Source organism: Gekko japonicus, unplaced genomic scaffold, assembly GCF_001447785.1.
Source record: "Gekko japonicus isolate JY-2015 unplaced genomic scaffold, Gekko_japonicus_V1.1 scaffold2395, whole genome shotgun sequence".
NCBI lineage: Eukaryota > Metazoa > Chordata > Lepidosauria > Squamata > Gekkonidae > Gekko > Gekko japonicus.
This window is the reverse complement of record NW_015167607.1, coordinates 210,826-229,610: the sequence shown is the minus strand read 5'-3', so window position 1 is coordinate 229,610 and position 18,785 is coordinate 210,826. Positions and strand designations below refer to the sequence as shown.

Sequence of the window (18,785 nt, the reverse complement as noted above, 5' to 3'; positions counted from 1 at the left end):
AACAGCAACAAAAAGGATAAGACCTTCATGCACATTTTTAATGTTGTACAACGGAAGACGATGCAAAATGATAAGCTTTGCACTTACACAGACAAATGCTGAGAGACACTACTACAAAACCATTGGTAAAAATACTGGGCACTACAGTGAAATTTCTAGGCTCCGTGGCAACCTGGCACCTGGGGTTTGTCAAGCCTTGCACTAGAATCTTTCAATAAATACTTAATTCTTCTCTTTTAACACTAAAAGAGTATAGGGGGCAGTGTTACCCACAATCCCCTTCTACGGCTTTTCTTTACAAATATTTATTTATTTATTTTTATTTATCAGATTTATACCCCGCCCTCCTCGCAAAGCAGGCTCAGGGCGGCTTCCATGCAAGCGTGAGCTTTACAAATTCAGGAAAGCACAGTTGAACACTTGAAACGAACGCTAAGCAACTCTAAGATCCTTTTAGGAACCATCATAAAGTGTGCAGATGATTTCTGGAAAATTATAAGCCATGGAAGACAGTGTGACCTCTGAGGGGGAAAAGCCAGCAGTAGGGAAATAGACTGCAGATATGTACAGGTGTGATCAGGGTGATAAGATGGTTTCTGTGTTGTAGGAATAGTAAACTACTGTGAAGTCCATCCATCCAAAGCCTTTTATTGACACATACATAAGGATAAAGGTAAAGGTAAAGGTTCCCTTGCTCGAAAGCCAGTTGAATCCGACTCTAGGGTTGCGGTGCTCATTTCTGTTTCAAAGCCAAAGAGCCAGCGCTGTCCGAAGACATTTCTGTGGTCATGTGGCCGGCATGACTAAACACCAAGGAGCACGGAACACTGTTCCCTTCCCACCGAAGTGGTACCTGTTTGTCTACTTGCAATTTCTTGCTTTCGAACTGCTAGGTTGGCAGGAGCTGGAACTAGAGACGGGAGCTCACTCCGTCGTGCGGCACACTCGGGTCTCGAACTGCTGAACTACCGACCTTCCGCAGCCTGCAGTTCAGCGTCTTAACCACTTGAGCCACCGCAGCTCCAAGTATACATGAGGATGCAGTAATCTAAATACAAAATCGTGCATAGTAAAATTAGAATTGCAGAGTAACATCATAATAAGAGTTGTTGTTGTTCAGTCGCACAGTCGAGTCCGACTCTTCGCGACCCCATGGACCATCTCCCGCCAGGCCCTCCTGTATAAACTTTGCTACTATTTCAGTTATTTCTGTATCTGGATTATCAAGCAAGAAAAGGATTTTAAGATTATCAGGGGTCTCTAAAACTTGGGCTAGTATGGGATATAGAAGATCCCGACGGGACGCCAGATAGAGAGGGCACTAGAGGAGAACATGGGCAACAGCTACTAACCAGAAAACCTTTATTGGCATAGTATCAGTAATCAAACAAAGGACAGAGTTTAAAGGATAGGTACAAAAAGCAACATCGACCAGTATTCCCGATCCCAAGATACAAAGCAATCCTACTATGGTTTACAAGATTTACAGAGTATTACTCTTGACTTCCATACGTAGGGCAACAGTTTCAACACAGTCCTTCATACCAGGACAATACCTGCTAGGATAGGGAATCCCTTGGAATCTACCAGATAAGATAGCTGAAGGAAGAACATTAATTAAATCTAGCCAAGGATATGGCTCTACGCAAATTTGGAGCTATGAGTTGATAGAGGTATACAGCTGGAAGGCTTGCATTAGGAACAGTCCCCAAATTTAAGGGAGAACAGGTTCTGTCAGCCAGGCTATAAAGAGTTTGTAGCTCTGATCCCAATAAATTAGATTTTATTTTTAAAAAGGCACTGCTGTGAAATTCATAGAAATGGGAGAACTGAACTGGGAGCAGTGCACTAAGATGAATGTCTGGGGTAATAATAGGAACCATAAACACTGCCTAGGTGGTATACTAGGGGGCTCTGTACGTAGGGCAAACCAGGCAACCTCTACGCAAAAGAATAAAGACACAAATCTGACCTAAAAAATGGCAATATCCAGAATCCAGTGGGAGAACACTCCAGTCTACCAGGACATTCCATCAAGCACTTAAAGGTCACCATAGTTCAACAGAAACATTTTAAAACCAAGATCCAACGGGAAGCTGCTGAATTGGAATTTATATGTAAATTTGACTCAGTCAGACTTGGATTGAATAGACACCTCGGATGGTTATCTCATTACCAGAAGTAACTGCCTTTCAGGTATTCCGTTCAGATTCATCAATAGAGGGCAGGGGTCACACCCAATGTTCCCTTTAAGCTGTGGAGTCTTGAGAACAAAAATTCTACTTTGTGAGCTGCTGGCATTAAAGTTGTGAGCAAGCAAGTTGGCTACTGCATAAATTAGTTTGCTCTGGAGCCATCCTTCCTGAGCTCAGACAAAAATGCATGACCTGGAGGCTAAAAAAACCTGTGAGCTAGCTCACACTAACTCAGCTTAGAGGGAACACTGGTCACGCCCAGCCTGGATTGCGCATTCAAACTTTTTCATGACTTTTGCAACGGCTTTGCATTTACATGGCACTTTCTGCATCCTTTCCCCCCCCTCCCCTTACCCACCTATATATCCCTGGCCAATTTCTTCATAACCTCCATGCATCTGACGAAGAGAGCTGTGTTTCTCAAAAGCTTATGCTACAATAAAGTTCGTTAGTCCTAAAGGTGCTACTGAGCTTTTTACTATTTTGCAGCAACAGACTAACACAGGTAACTCCTCTGGATAGGTGGTATACAAAAACATTTTACTTATCTGTGGTGCTACTTGAATGTTTAGAACAGAAAACATGGAGTAACCACTTTACGCACTGTCCCCAGTGATTTTGTCAAGTTCTCTTTACCTCTGTCTGTGCTCCCCAAAATACTGCAACTGCTGAAATCTGTATTTAAGAGGAATGAACTTGAACCTAAATGACAGTTATAGGGTTAAGTATTGCCAGAGCTCTGAAGAATTCAGTTAATTACCAAAGCAGCTGTTGAAGAGAGTGTGGTTCCAAAGCATGGCAGCTATTGAATGGAAATGGAGTTTCCTTAGGGACTGAACGGAGATGATTGCCGATTAACCTGAACACGCCAGCTGGAGTGAAATGGAGTTTGATCCCTGTGATGACGCAAGCCGACAACTTCCACAATAGCTGATGCTTTGACTTTTTTTGGTCTTCTGCTCCTATCCAAGGCGCAATGTTTCATGTAGAAATAGATCCCTTTTGCTCAGGAGTGCAGCAGTTCAAAATGGAGAGCTAGCTCGAAAGGGTAGAGGGGAGAAATAGCAAAGTAGTGCTACACACTATGACATCGGCTTGGTGTTGCACATGAAGGGAGTCATAGTTTAATTTGTGGCAGAGTATAAGTTTTCATGAGTCACTTTTTCAGATACAGGTAGAATGTAAGTCCATCTGTCCTATATATTGGAAGGTGCAGTGATTTCAGATGCCAAATTACATTAGCAGGCAAACAACAATAGCAGGTGAATGACAATAGCAGGTGTGATTGGATTAGGTGTGAAATGCAGTGGGGTAGCAGGTGTGGAGAAATATTTATTTATTCATTCATTCAATTTATGCCTCGCCCTCCCCGCGAGCGGGCTCAGGGTGGCTTACAACATTGGCACCAATTGTTTATAAAACCATAAAACATTATAAAACAGTACAATACAGATACATTCCTAAAATCACAAGGTGCTATTAGTATGTAGCTCATTGCTTGCGGTGGCGTGCTAGAGATTTCTACAACTGCTGAATTCCGGCTCAGTGTCGTCCTGAGTCACTCGATGGTGTGAGCCAGATGTTACAGCTGAGGGCCAGGCTCGTTGATGGTAATAGTGGCGGCAGCTCCTAGTTGAAGGCCTGGTGGAAGAGCTCCATCTTGCAGGCCCTGCGGAACTGTAAGAGATCCTGCAAGGCCCTGATCTCTTCCGGGAGCTCGTTCAGCATTGGTAATGAGACAGGAAACCTAGGTCTCGATTAAGTCCAGGAGGATACATTGTCTTGAGCTTCATTATCAGTTGTAATTCAGCAGTCTCTGTTTTTAATCTCCCTTTGAAATTCCTTTGTAAGAGAATGACTACTCTTAGGCTTATACCCTGCCAAAAGTTTACCCATCTTGGTAAAACTGTGATATATATTCTGTGTGCTGGCTTAACACAGCTTCTTAAAGTGCCATGAGCTTATATGAATCTGTTTGTGTTTGCATATGCTATCTGTGTTTGCTGTGCAAACAAAAATCTCCTTAACATCTGTCTTTTCCACTCTTGTACTTGAATAACTGCTTGTTCAAGCTTGAGAATTACTGCAAAACTTGCCCGTTACAGGTCTTCATGAATTCTTCCATTGGCACTTGTGTTTGCAAAACGGTACTAGCAGTTATGTTCCTTTCTCTCACAGTTCTTTGAATGCAACCCATAATATGGTAAGGGGGCTGAGTCAATCAGTTGTAAAAAGCAATTCATTTCTCTCACAGTTCTTTGAATGCAACCCAGAATATGGTAAGGGGGCTTATGGTGGAGGGGAAACCTCAACTGCTACAATGAACTGGGTTTTACAGTCTAAATTGTTGATCTTACCTCCTACCTGCATTAGGAGTCAGTGTGACTAGATTTTATGGCTTACGTGTTATACTCCACTAAATTATATACCAAACATGCTAATAATATATATTCCTAATATATCAGTTCAGTTAACGCAGCAATTCCCCCCCCAAAAGGAATGCATGATAGATTTCCAATATGGTTCAGAAGAAAGCTCAGGAGTGCTAATGAGTGCTTCTGGAAGCCTGTATCTTAAATCAAACATTTTGGTTTTCATTCTTATTCAGATGACTAATAAATACATACATGAGTGGAAAGTAAGTAGATGAAATTCTGCATTTTCCCCATGACGCCTGACAATAGTCATCACTATGAATCCTACCTGATTTTTGTTTCGGAATATGAAGAAACGATGTTGTTGCAATTTGTTATTTCACAAATTGCGTTTGCTGCATTGCCCCTTAATTCTTCCTGATGAATGTACACGAGACTGGCCTTGATTACCTCCAGTCATAAATAAAGAGATGGAAGGACCTTTGGCCTGCAGGCTGTCAGGACCCTGGTCACTTTTTAATTTGCCTCCTGGAGCCAGTCCGATAGCAACCATTAAAACGAGGCACGAGGATTTATTGTTGACTGACTACATGCTCCAGGGAAGGAGCCAAAATAGTCTCAGGAAAGCACACTGTTCGCTTGTTCCAGGGTCACATGGAGTCCCACATTCTGGCCATGCCTGGCTAAGTTCTCTTAATGCTTCATTATTTTTTTTTACCCCAAAGGAATATGCAATAGGTTATGATGTAGGCGCACATTTGGGTAAAACACTCAGCTGCCCTAATGTTGTTTCAGGGACTCAAGATGCTTTCTGTCCTTTTCTTATGTGTCATGTATTTTTGAGGAAGTGGAGTCAGTAGAGGAGGGGTCTCCAATGTGGAGCCCATGGGGCACCATAGCGCCCGTCAAGTATTTTTAGAAAAGTAGGTGGGGCTTTTGCCCAGCAGGGCTTCTGATTGGTCACTGGAGATTTGATGGGCTTTGCAGATTTTTAAAAACATTGTTTTGGCAACAGCTGCCCTCCGCAGCACAAGGATCTTCATAGCATGACTTGAATGTAGGCGGTATGTGAGCCAGAAAGTGTTTTAAAATAATACAGTCATTTAAAAGGGCTTCCTGTCCAGCAGAGCTTCTGCTTGAAATATTGAAGACTTATTAGAGTTACACATTTTGTGGTTGTGACCACCCCCCTGTATGCCCAGGATTCCAGAGGCGCCCCCAGGCTCGAGCGGGTTGGAGGGACCCTTGCAGTAGGGAGTGAGCGTGTGCTGATTTGATAAGACCGAACTTGTGCAGCTTTTATTGAGAGAGAAATCTGTTCTTTTTTTTAAGTACCCAAAGGTACACTTTTATTATTTTTTTCTTTTTATTATATACTACAAACAAACAACGCATAACTACCACTTCAATTATCTATTTGTTACATTTCTAATCTCATTATCTATTTTGCTAGCTTATCTTTTCTGCGTACTCAAGTGAGAGAGGAATCTGTTCTTTAGGAACGCAAGCAAGGCAAAATCTATCTGTTTTCAGTGCACCTATGGATGGGGAGGGGAGTCTGGGGGGGGGACCCACATGTCACTCTTCTATCCTAGTCTGTTGGTGAGAAGCTTGTCTCCCTGCCTAGCTGAAACTGTTCATTTAGTCATGATAAAGCGCAACAGGTAGAGCCGTAGCTTTAAAATAAAATACAATGCTAAATTTAAAAAAAACCCAGGAAAGTCTCATGGAAATGCTAGATAAAATCCAAAAAATCCTCAAGAAATGACTAAAGACCTTGAGTGCTCACTGAGCATATTTAAACATATAAGCCTGAGATTGCAGTACTTTATTTAGGCTAATCTCTTTTAATTAAACTGAAGTATAAAACATCTGGTACGGTACAGCTGGGATCATATAACCATCTGGGGGGGGAAGTAGTTAGAATTTTTTTCCACTATGTCAATATTGTGCGTCTCATCTTTATTTTACTGATCTTATAAGGAAATTATTTAAAAGCCCCCTATGATACAGTCATCTGAAGAGCTGTGGCTCAGCAATTCCCCTCATTTAATTAGTTATAGTTGATAATTATGTAATACGAAACCACAGCAAGATGCTCCAGTTAGCCGACAGAAATAAGCTTTTTGTTATGCCTGTATGGAGGTTAGTGTTTCCCCCAATGTCAACTCTTATTGTGTTTGCTAATGCACACTTATCGAATATAACATGAGTCCTTTCCTTCTTGGATGCTGCTGCAGGAGCCAGCCTTTTTTTTCTCTTCATTCGCCCATCAGTGCATTGGTTTTCCCCTTGCCATCTGTGGGTGTTTTGTTAGATATTTTAGGTCAGACAAATGACAACTCTCTTCATTTAATACCAGGGTACTCGCAAAGCACTTCTGTTAGTATATGTGTGCTTTTCAGTGCAGCCACTTCTGCCTAGTTGCTTAATTAAACTTGACTGGTTCAGTATGTTAAGCTAATGAAGACTTTTCACTGACTTCCATTGAAGTAAGCAAAAGATTTTCCAAAGCCATAAAGCATTGTGTAGTAAAATAATTACACTCTCCAAGCTAAACTCTGATTCTGAACTGGCAAGCATTCCTTGTGTTACTCCATACAGTGCTGTGTTCTTAGAGCACGATGGGCACGGTCAGACGGCGTGTTGAGAGCGGGTTAAACTGCTCCGGTTCTGACCGGATTATATTTGATCTGGATAATCGCGATCACACTTACTTCCCTTATCCCGCCTCACCGTGCAGTCACAGCACTTCCCGGCGTGTACGCTACCGACGCGCAGGAGCGTGCGTCAGTGGGTTTTTAAAAAAAATTTCTCCGTTTCACCAGGGCAAACCAATCCAACCCCTCCAACAAAAGACTTCCCTTTAAACGTTTGACCCGAAAATGGCCTCCATGAGATCCCGAACTCATCTAAATGCTATAACAAGTGACCGTTTAAATGTTGGTTTTCTAAACACGGTAGTGGGGCTCCGCCTATGCGCACACCGCCAATGGATTAAAAAAAATGGCGGGAGAAAAACGGAAGCCTCGGGCAGCTTTTGAGTGGAGAGGGGGTTTAAACCAGAAGTGACTTGACACCGGAGGAGCGATCACACGGGGAAAATGCAGCTTTAAACGGGAGAGCTGAGAAAACACCACTTTGGGACCTGGTAACAAAATACTCCGGGTTAAAGCGGTTTTGAGCCGGAAACCAACGGCTGGGGATGGGAGGCAGATGTTGACTGTGTGATTGTGCATATAAAATCCGCTGCTGAAGTGATGACACCAGATCAAACGGTGCGTCTAAATGCACCTGATAAGTAGCTGTGTTAGTCCGTCTGTAGCAGCACAAAAGAGCAAGAGTCCAGTAGCACCTTAAACCCCAAAATTTGTGGCAGGGGAGGAGTTTTCATGAGTCAGTGTTCACTTCGTCAGGTACAGCTGGAATGTGAGTCCGTCACTCACATTCTCGCTGTATCTGAAGAAGTGAGCAGTGACTCACGAAAACTCATACCCTGCCACAAATTTTGCTAGTCTTTAAGGTGCCGTTGGACTCTTGCTCTTTTCTACTGTGTTTTTACTACAGAATATCTTGCCAGAGTTTGTTAAAGAATCCTTGCGCACTCTTAGCCACAGGATGTTGCTTTTGACTCTGAAGTGGTAAAAGTCATTGTGTATTGCTCCCAATACTGAATGGCCATTTCTGAGGCCGCAGGTTAGTGAAAGTTATGACTGCACACTAAGACATTGTAATCTCACTGGAGACAGAACCCCTCTCTTGACTAAGTTAGTGAGTATATGGGGATGTAGCTAAATAATTATGACATCAGAATGTTTCTGATGGGCCACTTGACCACAGACAATGTGTCTTTATTGTTGTGTCTGAATTGCAGCTAACAAAAGTGCATAGGCTGTAACTCTTGTCAGTATGTAGTATAGTTTAATTTAGCTCTGGTTTAGCGTGATGTCTGAATGCCGGCTGCTGGACAAACCATGCCTTGTTGGTGGATGCTAAACTGGGATTCTAAACCATAGTTCGTACCTATCTTACCAACTATAATATAGGAATGTAGACATTTCTGTTTGTTCTATGGTCTCCTTTGCTTCCTGCACAGTAAAAGGGAAGCACAGACCAACAGAAAACTTGCTACTGTACCCATGTTCAGCCACTGATGGTGCTTTCTCCGTATCCCCCTCCCCTCTGCCTTCTTTCCAAGACCCCCTCCTTTCTGCTGATGTACCATCAAACAGAAACGTGCTTCAGAAACTTCTCAGGGAAAACTTGAGAAATAAGTGCAGGAGGAGGGACTGAAAGGATCTTGTCAAGAGTTAAAAATGTTTGTGGTTTCAGTGAATCAGCTAGACAGAAAGGGGGAGGTAGAAGACTGATGCTTAATCAAGAGCAAGGAGGGAGGAGGCTCAGCTTGCCCCAAGTTTCTCCCCTTCCTACCTTTTTTATTGCTAAGGAGACTGCATGAAAAAGGGGAGCGGTGGCACAGGGGATTTATCCTCTGGTTACAAGTAACATCTGAGCTGAACAGGACTGCTGTCAGTTCTAGCCCCGCGCTGATGTGAGCTACCAGCCTGTCCCCAGCTCGCCATCCACCCAGTGGTTCGAAAGCTTCGGCGAGTAGATAAAATGGGTACCACTCCTTAAAGAGGGTGGGCACACTAACCCCCCCCCCATGGGGGAGGTGTTAGCCGGTGAACGGAAGGTTTGGCTCACAAGATCGAAAAGCCTAGAAGATCTCTTCAGCATCAAGAAGCCTGTAATGGGCCATTCTGGCCAGGCGGTGGCAGTATGGAGCTGCGACCCGAAGAGTCCTGGAGAGGAAGAGCTGACGTCATCCAGCCAAGCCAAGCCGAGTGGGAAAAATGCCATCTGGATCACGTCTGAGTTGCAACTGAACAAATCCCCGTCGGCTGCAAAACGTGTGGTATGTAAAGATTATATGTGTTGTTCTCCCTTACCCCTATAAAGCATTGTTAGTCCCTTGTGAAATAAGTAACTGTAAATCTCTCAGAGCCAGCAGCTCTGCAAGGATTGAGCGATCAATAAATTGAAAGATGATGATGATGATGATGATGATGATGATGATGATGATGATGATGATGATGATGATGATGATGATGATGATGATGATGTAGTGAGGCTTTGCCTGCAGTCTGACCGCATCCAGATATTCTTCTTGGAGGCAAGCAGCAAACTAACTGGGATTTATAAATAAGCTGGTCTGTGTGTGTACATCTGGTAGACTAGGAGTCCCCAACCTTTGTCATTCTGTGGGCCCATTTGGAATTCTGGAACAGGGTGGTGGGTGCTGGCACAAAATGGCTGCTGCAGAATGGCTGGTGCAGGAGGCAGAACCAGCCCCAAAACGGCTGCTGTAGCCTGCCTTCAGGCACACAGAGAAGATCCTTGTGCTGTGGTGGCAGCCACCGCCACCAAAGCAATATTTTTTAAAAAATCGACACAGCCGATCAAATCTCCAGTCGTCCATCAGAAACTTTGCTAGGCAGAAGCCCCACCGGACCCCGCTCACTTTCTAGAAACACTTGGTAGGCACGAGGAAAGAAGAATAAGAGATTGGATTTATACTCCCCTTCACTATGCAAGGGAGTCTCAGAGCGGCTTACAAACTCCTTTCCCTTCCCCTCCCCACAACAGACACCCTGTGAGGTGGGTGGGGCTGAGAGAGCTCTTTCGAGAACTGCCCTTGAGAGAACAGCTCTGACAGAATTATGGCTTGCCCAAGGCCATCCAGCAGGTGCAAGTGGAGGAGTAGGGAATCAAACCTGGTTCTTCCAGTTTAGGGTCCGCGCACTTAACCAAACTGGCATTGTGGTTCCCTTGTGCACCATATTGGGGACCCCTGCCGTAGACTAACCAGAGTTTGTGCAACAAACTGTGGTTTAAGCAAACCACTGTTGGTTACAGAGCTTACTGTTTATTGGCACGTTGCATCTGCTTACATCAACACTGGGCCTACCAGATGCTAAATTCCCTCCAGCCCACATCTACATGATGACCTCGGAATTAGATTTGCGCACTTAAGAGTTACATAGGGAGATTATGGATTTGTCTGAACACAGCATTTCACTGACCCTGCAACGTAAAGCTGGGGGGGGGGGAAGCCCGTGAGCCTGAGACTCGTTCTCGATCTGTGTGCTCCTGGGAGGCTTGGTAAGAGCAGCAGCAGCAGCACTGAAACACACCCAGTATTTCTGCCTGCTAGCAAACGCTTTGATCAGCCAGCAGGCTGGATCAGGAGCAGAACCAGAAGCCCTGTGATAAAGAGCAGCCGGCAAGAACATTTTATGACCCAGAGTTCCTTAATGTCACAGAAGTGAGCAGCGTGCGTTGATACCAACGTCAATTGAGTCGTAAGGCTGTTCCTTGGGAGTTCATGAAACCAAAAAGTATTGTAATATGGAATAGCTCGGTAGTGCTTCGGTAACAGTCTATAATTGGAACAATTTATTTTGAAGCAGTAATTAGCCGAACTGGTGTAGCGTAGGAGCTGACAGTGTGAGCTCTGTGCTGAGAACTCCCCAGCAGAAATCTCTTCGCAGCAGGGTAGCCTTAGGTAAGCTGTGACTTTCTCTTTGACTTCCACTCTGAAGTACTGAGATAATAACAACTAGCCTACCTCACGAGGGTGGTGTAAGGGATATTAAAATGTTACGATCACTTAAAGCACTGTTTAGCTGCCGTATGGACCATTGAAAACATTTAATAAACACCTGTACTTTCACAAGCATGTTAGAAGTAAAACGTCATGATCATGCATTAAAATTCAGTTAGAAAACCGATTTAGAACTGTGAAGTTAAAATCAACCTAAAGTACATTTATTTATTTATTTATTAGTATTTTTACCCCGCCCTCCCAGCGAGCGGGCTCAGGACGGCTTACAAGAGGGCAGCAATGCCCACATATAAAACTGAGTGTTTTGGTTCACTCGCACAGTGGAGTCCGACTCTTCGCGACCCCATGGACCAGATCACGCCAGGCCTTCCTGTCTTCCGCCGTCCTCTGAAGTTGGCTCAATTTCATGTTCGTTGCATCTATGACACTGTCTAACCATCTCGTCCTTTGCCGTCCCCTTCATGTTTTAATGTTTTAACAACATTAAAACAGATTAAAACAGAATAAAATCAACGAATCACAGAAGTAAGGTGCTCAATAAGAACAAGATGGTTTTCCAACGGTAAATGCTGGATCTTTCATTGGAGGTCGATAGTGTCCTGTAGCTGGGTACACGGCCAGTCCAGTGGTACCCACCCAGCGCAGTATCATGGCAGATCTTCAAGGGCCGTTCTCTTACCCAGTTGTTACCCATGCCGTTGGTGGTGGTAGTGGCGGCTCCTAATTAAAAGCCCGGCAGAAGAGCTCTGTCATGCAGGCCCTGCGGAATTGTATGAGGTACCGCAGGGCCCTGATCTCCTCCGGGAGCTCATTCCACCAGGTAGGAGCCGCCACTGAAAAGGATTATTGGGTTTTTGGACCCCTAATAGAAATATCTTTCCCTCTCAGGAACACAGGCATTGTAAGTGTGATTTTTAACATCATAATCACTTGTGAAAATAATTAGTGTTTTGGAATGCAATGTACTTGGAAATCAGGAGTCATATGGGCCATTTCACTGTTCTTTTTCAAACCATAAAATACCTAAAGGTTTGGTTCTAGTTCTGGGATATTTTGTCCACCATATTAACAGGTACAGAGCAGTCTCAAGTATACTATTGGGTTTTGCTGATTTACCTTTGTAGATGTCCAGGCAATGTGTTGAAGAATGTGTTAGTATATGCATAACTATGCTGGAGAAAATAATTTTTTCTCTCCAAATGAGTTCTGTAAAAGCATTTGCGTGTGTTAATCTATACTGTAATGGTTTTTGTTAACAAGAGTGACAGAAGACGGAGCCCTTCTGTTGCAGGGGGGAAAAAAGCCTCTGCCAGAAGTCCTGAATTCTGTTGGTCTAAGATTAAATGGGGGGGAAACCAAATGCTTCAGTGCAATTGTGCATAATCAAAGGGATCGATAGGTTGTAAACCCAATGAAGAGTTCACTGAAGAAGTAACGGCTAGACTGGCAGTAGGACTACCTCCACCTGTGTTATTCAACCCTTTTTGAAGCCCTTGTTCTCTGTAGCTTTCTGTAAGTTTTTTGTCCCATGTTTATTACTCTGTATCTGACATAACAGACAGGTATAGAGCTTCCTCTAGTTAGGGCTACCAAGTACTTACTGCGAATCGGCGGGGGACATATAGTTCTTGGTGGGAACATTCCCGTGGGGAAAACACAGGCACTGCACTATCCTGTCACCCAGACATGATGTGGGCATGTAGCCGGGCGACGCTCTGGCAATGGGGCTGAAAACTCGACGTGCCCAGCATGCTTACATCACGTCTGGGTGGCAGGATAGTGCAATGCGGCCGTGTTACACACAAGAATGTTCCAGCGGGGAAGCATGTGTCCCTCGCCAATTCGTAGGTAGGTACTTGGTAACCCTACCTCTAGTACAGGAGGTGGAATTCCTTTCCTTAAGATGCTTGCTGTACTTCCATGTCTGTGCAATTTGGGAGCATTCAAAGGGTGTGGAGCAGGGCTGTTGAACCCATTTATTATGAGGGCCAGATCTGACATAATGAGACCTTGTTGGGCCGGGCCATGTGTGTCATGTAACATATAAACTTTATAAAGAAGACAAACACAAAGGGTTTTTTTTTAACTTAAAATAAAATCATGCTTGAAACATCAGCACTCTTGCAATATTTTGTTTATTTAACAGTGTCTGATAACTGACACCTCTTTCTGAATTATTGCATCAAAATGCCTATGCTGTTGCAATCTTGAGTATGCTGTTCAGGTGTGTATCTGTAAGCTGCAAACCTACGATGACGCAGCAGCAGCAGAACTGGAAGAAGCAGCAGAAGACAGCCAGTTCCACTGCGGACCTGATAGAAGCTCTCGGGGGGCCTTATCTGGCCCTTAGGCGGCATGTTTGACACCCCTGATGTAGAGGGTGTAAAGGAGAGTGAAACTGACTTGACCCCTCCTCCCAGAAGTGGAGGTATGCAGCTAAGACATGTTGTTGTATGCAGAACATGTGCAGGGAATTACTACAATTACATGAGAAGACACAATTCACTGGAAAGGCAATAATTCTAGGAAAAGCTGAAGGCAGGAAAAGAGGGAAGGCCCAACAGGAGAGGGAGTGACTCGATCAAGGAAGGTGCAGCCTTCCGTTTGCAAGAGCTGTTAACAATAGGACGTTTTGGAGGTCAGTAATACTGTACCAGGGGTCATTTCCTGCAGGAGCGCACAGGAGCGGAGCTCCGGCAGTAAAGAGCCCAGGGGGCGGGCACACGCTACAAGCCCCACCCCCTGCTCCCAGCAGCCCTCAGTCATAGCAAGAAGCAGCCAGGTAAGTTGCAGAGCCCCCCAGCCCAAAACAATCCAATGGCACCTTTAAGACCAAGTTTTATTCAGGTACAAGCTCTCCCTCCTCTGCGAGGACAGATCTGCACGTCCCCCCCCCCATAGGTAGCAATCCAAAACAGTCCAGTGGAGCCTGAGCGGTGGGTGTTGCCTTCTGACACACTTCTGGTGATGTCTGGGTGTGTGGCATATGCTAATGAGTTATGCTAATGAGCTCCTGCACCTCTTTTTCTACGAAATGACCCCTGGGTATTACAATTGAATGTAATAAATAAATAAATAGTACTGTAATAGGGTCGTCAATACTGTGGTATTACAATAGTACTGTAATAGGGTCGTCATGAGTTAGAATGGACTTGGCTGCACTTAACACACATAGTAGAGTGCAAGCTTGAACAAATCTGAAGCAATAGGATTTTTTCCCCTTGAGCAAAACAGGTTTATTATGCGTACCTTCCCTTTTTTATACAAAACAGAAATCCAAGGAGCCCAGCAAGGAAATGGGTGACAGCAGACCAATGGAAGGGTCCTTGCTCCTCCTGTGTCTTCTGCAGCATGGTTAAATGCAGACAGAAGACTATGGCAGGGCCTGGCAGCTAGGCGGGGAGTCCCGTCTCAAACAACGCTCTCTTCCTGCTAAGCTGCAGATAAGCATATGGAGCAGAGGTCCATCAGTGGCTATTACCCACAAGGTATAAATAGGGACTCTGGGGCAAGTGATGCTCTGTCATCTTGGTGCTTGGGGGGGGGGGTCAACAGTGGGAGGGCTTCTAATGTACTGGCCCCACTGGTGGACCTCCTGATGGCACTGGTATTTCTGGCCACTGTGTGTTACAGAGTGTTGGGCTGGATGGGCCTTTGGCCTGATCCAACATTGGCATCTCTTATGTTCTTATGTTCAGAACAGTTGGCTGCCGATGGAGTCCTAGAGGGGCGGGGCCTTAGTGACCATACCTTTCTCTTCTTCACATGGTGCGTGCCTTCTCATTAACATCCTCATGATCCTAGTGATGTAACTTTGGGGGTCTGAAAAAGATGATGGGCTCTCTGTGTTGAGGGTAAAGGTCGGGTTTGCTCGGAAAGAAGGAGCCATACATGCCTCTGACATCAAAACTTCTAAGCCGGAATGGTCGGTATAATGAGTTAGGGTGAGGCAGGATCTGGTAGAGGAGTGTTGTCTTACAGAGAGCTCGGAGTGTTTATTGGGATAAGCATCTCAGTTGCAGGAGGAGCATGTGGGATGTCTCACGTTTTGTTTGAAAACGGACATTTACGTTTTGAATCCCTTAAAATGGAAGTCCTCATTACCCAGGCTCGTAAAACATTTGAACTTTATTTAAAATTATGGAAATCATTAAAATTGAAGCGTTAGTTGTCAAGTAGGATACACCTGAGAGATCACTGTAGCCTTGGATTGGCAGGAGATATATTTTACTTCTCGGGAAGGAAGGAATTTAAAGAAAGCCGAAATAACCTCTGTCTTGTATGCTGTCTCCTTCCTTCCTTTTCCAAATGTCAGTTTGTGGTTTAGATAAATGTCAAATGTTCCTCTCCTTCCCCACCCTGAAATAAGAGTATTCTCAGCATAATCCAGTGTAATCCTCCCCCCCACACACACATAACACACTCTCTCTGAAGATTACCTTGTCCTTTTTTGCGCTTTCTAATTAGGAAACCATCCCGAGGTATGGGATGAACTTGACAGCCCTACATGCTTTACTGCCGGATTAATTTCACATAGTAACTGAAGAGTGGGAATGGGCTGAGCTTGCTGTTCTTCCTCCCAACTTCCTGTGATGCTGGCAGTTCATTCTAACAACTTGTAAACATAAAAAAAAGGAGCTCGCTGCTTTAACCACGTTTTGGGGATGTATGTGGGTTGCATCGGTAGTCTTTATCAAAGACCTTATCTTAAAGTGTTAAGAAGGTTGGATCTGAGTAGTCGTACATTTGGACTATTGGCTGAGACAGAATCAAACCTAGGAATCATCCATCTACGCAGTGGAGGAGGACAGAGGCAAGAGATCCCCGGGGCACCATTTGTTCTTGTGCTAGGTGCAGATGCAAAAGCACAAGGAAAAGGGATGGACTAGAATTGTCCTGTGCTTGACTGAGGATTCCACCACCAGCTGTCTTTTGCTGATACAGATACAGGCCTCTGTGATTTTGTAGCACAGGCAGTCACTACTTAAGAAGGGGCAGTGTCGGCTTGATGCTCGATATTTACACCAAAAATATCATGCAGGATTGAGTTTAGAGGATCTTGATCTCCCTGCTGTAGGGTGCAAGCATCATTTCTCTGGGCCTGGAGCAGACTTGTCGCATGAGCCTCTACGCATGCACAATCCCATAGATTGTGACACTTTAAACCTTATTTCTAAAAGGCCTAAATGCATTGTATGGCAGTGGACTAGTAGCTTGATCCTCGCCTCAGTAAAGTGTACCCCTACACACACACGTACGTGTTTGGAATGTATCATAAGGAGGTTAAGAACATAAGAGAAGCCAATGTTGGATCAGGCCAATGGCCCATCCAGTCCAACACTCTGTCATACAGTGGCCAAAAATACCAGGTGCCATCAGGAGGTCCAGCAGTGGGGCCAGGACACTAGAAGCCAGTCTTCTCTCTAAGCTGAGTTTGTGTGAGCTAGCTCACAGTTTTTTAGCCTCCGGCTCACACATTTTTGTCTTAGCTCAGGAAGGATGGCTCCAGAGCAAAGTAATTTATACAGTAGCCAAATCACTTGCTCACAACTTTAATGCCAGTAGCTCACAAAGTAGACTTTTTGCTCACAAGACTCCACAGCTTAGAGGGAGCATTGCTAGAAGCCCTCCCACTGTTGACCCCCCCCCAAGCACCAAGAATACAGTGCATCACTTGCTCCAGCCTGAGAGTCCCTATCTATACCTTGTGGCTAATAGCCACTGATGGACCTCCGCTCCATGTGCTTATCTAATCCCCTCTTGAAGCCAGTGGCAGTGAATTCCAAGTGTTAATCACTCTTTGGGTGAAGAAGGACTTCCTTTTATCTGTTTACTTAGAACTCTTGTATTACTGCAGTGTGTTCTGTGTAGAGTATTCATTTTGAAATCAACTGGAAAAGAGATTCTCTCTTGCTTTTATAGTTAGTGTAAGCATCATTGTTATGGCCTGCCTTGTAGTCCAGGCAGTTATAAGCTGAAAGAGTGCAGGTAAAAAACAAGGCTACATCTGCAAGCAATATAGGCAGAAGGTTGCATAGGGCATTCTGTCTAGATAGCCATTTTTAATAGGACCTAGGGGCACGAACCTCCATCAGGGAGCTGGTTCCAGTGAGTAGTCTTTCTTTAAAGTGGCACTCAGAGCCCTCTCTGTGGGCATGCACGCCATCACCCCAGCCAGGCCCAGACCATCATTAAAGTGTTGAATTCTCTGCCAAATAATTTTAAGTAAATGAAAGCATTTGGGATTGCTTTCCTTACTTTGTTTGGATCATCTTAAGTTAATGTATGGATTGTTTTTTCTAAAGTAAGAACCTCAATATTCAGGTTAAATTACCGTGTTGGCACTTTGCGATAAATAAGTGGGTTTTGGGTCGCAGTTTGGGCACTCAGTCTCTAAAAGGTTTGCCATCACTGACCTAGGGGCATGTCAGGGAGCTGGTTCCAGTGAGTAGTCTTTTTTAAAGCCAAATTTCTATTTCAAATAACAGAAGGAAGTCATGATTAAACAGTGGCACATCAGAACAATTCCAATCCACTGTTCTACTGACTTAAATCCCCCCTAATAAATGCTGTCTTGTAAAGAAAGTCGCATTGTATCCTAAAAAACAGGAAGTGTATGATGGGGGGGGGATTTTCATCTGGTGTATGACAGACATTGATTTTGCTCCCAGGGGAGGGGGCTGTGGTTCAGTCAGTCAGCATCCCCTGGTCTAAAGTGGGGAAGGGAAAACAAGGAAGAGAACGGTGAAGCCGTTTTTACACGCTGTTGCTCCTTCTGGAAACTTGATTGTCCTGTCACCTTTCTCTGATAGATAGAGTGATCTGGTGTTTTTGTGTCCCCCTGCTTTGTTTGTTTGGTCTGATGGTCTGTCAGGATTAGATTTAGAAACTCTCCCAGCATCATTTCGCCCCCTGCTTCTTTTGCATGCTGCTCCCTGTGCTGTCAGGCATTCCCAGTGTCTGCATTTTGGGGAAGATCAATTTATTGTATCAAGAGGTCATTACTTACAGGAGCGTTGAGCAGACTTCTTCCTGCCTGGGTGTTTTGTTTTGTGTATCTGCAAATCTTTGGCTGAGAGATCTCAGCTATATTATATGTTGAGCTCTTTGTATCTCCTGGACTTCCCAGTTCTCCAACTGGATGCTTGGGCAAAATGCCCATTACGGTGAGCATATTGCGGATGTAGGTCTTTAGGGACCAGAACTCAAACTCTTGTTTCATGTAAGCAATCACTCATGGGCTAACCTTGACAAAACTCTCCCGAGTAATTTCTCTGGCAAGTGGCAAACAGTGTTGTGTAAATGAGGTTTCCTTCCTGAGAAATAAAATTTGTTTTCAAAACGAGAGTTTTAAAAAATGGGATCTGTCAGTATTCTGTCACCTTTTAGGTGGCAAGATAGATAGAGTCTAGGTTTTATGCCATTGTACCACTTCGTTTCAAGCGTCGTTGCCAACCAATGCAGTGTTAGTAGGAGATGGAGAAAACATAGTCCAAGTAAAGTTTTTAAAAGTATTTTTTATATGAAGCAAGAAAAAGTAATCGGGAAGAGTCCTTCTTTCCTCTGCTACCCTGAGCCTGCCTCAGC

The 18,785-nt window shown here is 44.3% G+C and overlaps 1 protein-coding gene across 1 annotated transcript in view; it reads left to right on the top strand.

Annotated features, from left to right (window-relative positions):
* The window catches only part of PARG (poly(ADP-ribose) glycohydrolase), a 114,748-nt gene that overhangs the window by 28,897 nt on the left and 67,066 nt on the right, over positions 1-18,785 (top strand). Inside the window, exons 9-10 of the mRNA XM_015414006.1 lie at positions 8,138-8,171; positions 9,812-9,834. Of these exons, the coding sequence (XP_015269492.1) occupies positions 8,138-8,171; positions 9,812-9,834 (57 nt within the window). The remainder of the gene's footprint in view (positions 1-8,137; positions 8,172-9,811; positions 9,835-18,785) is intronic.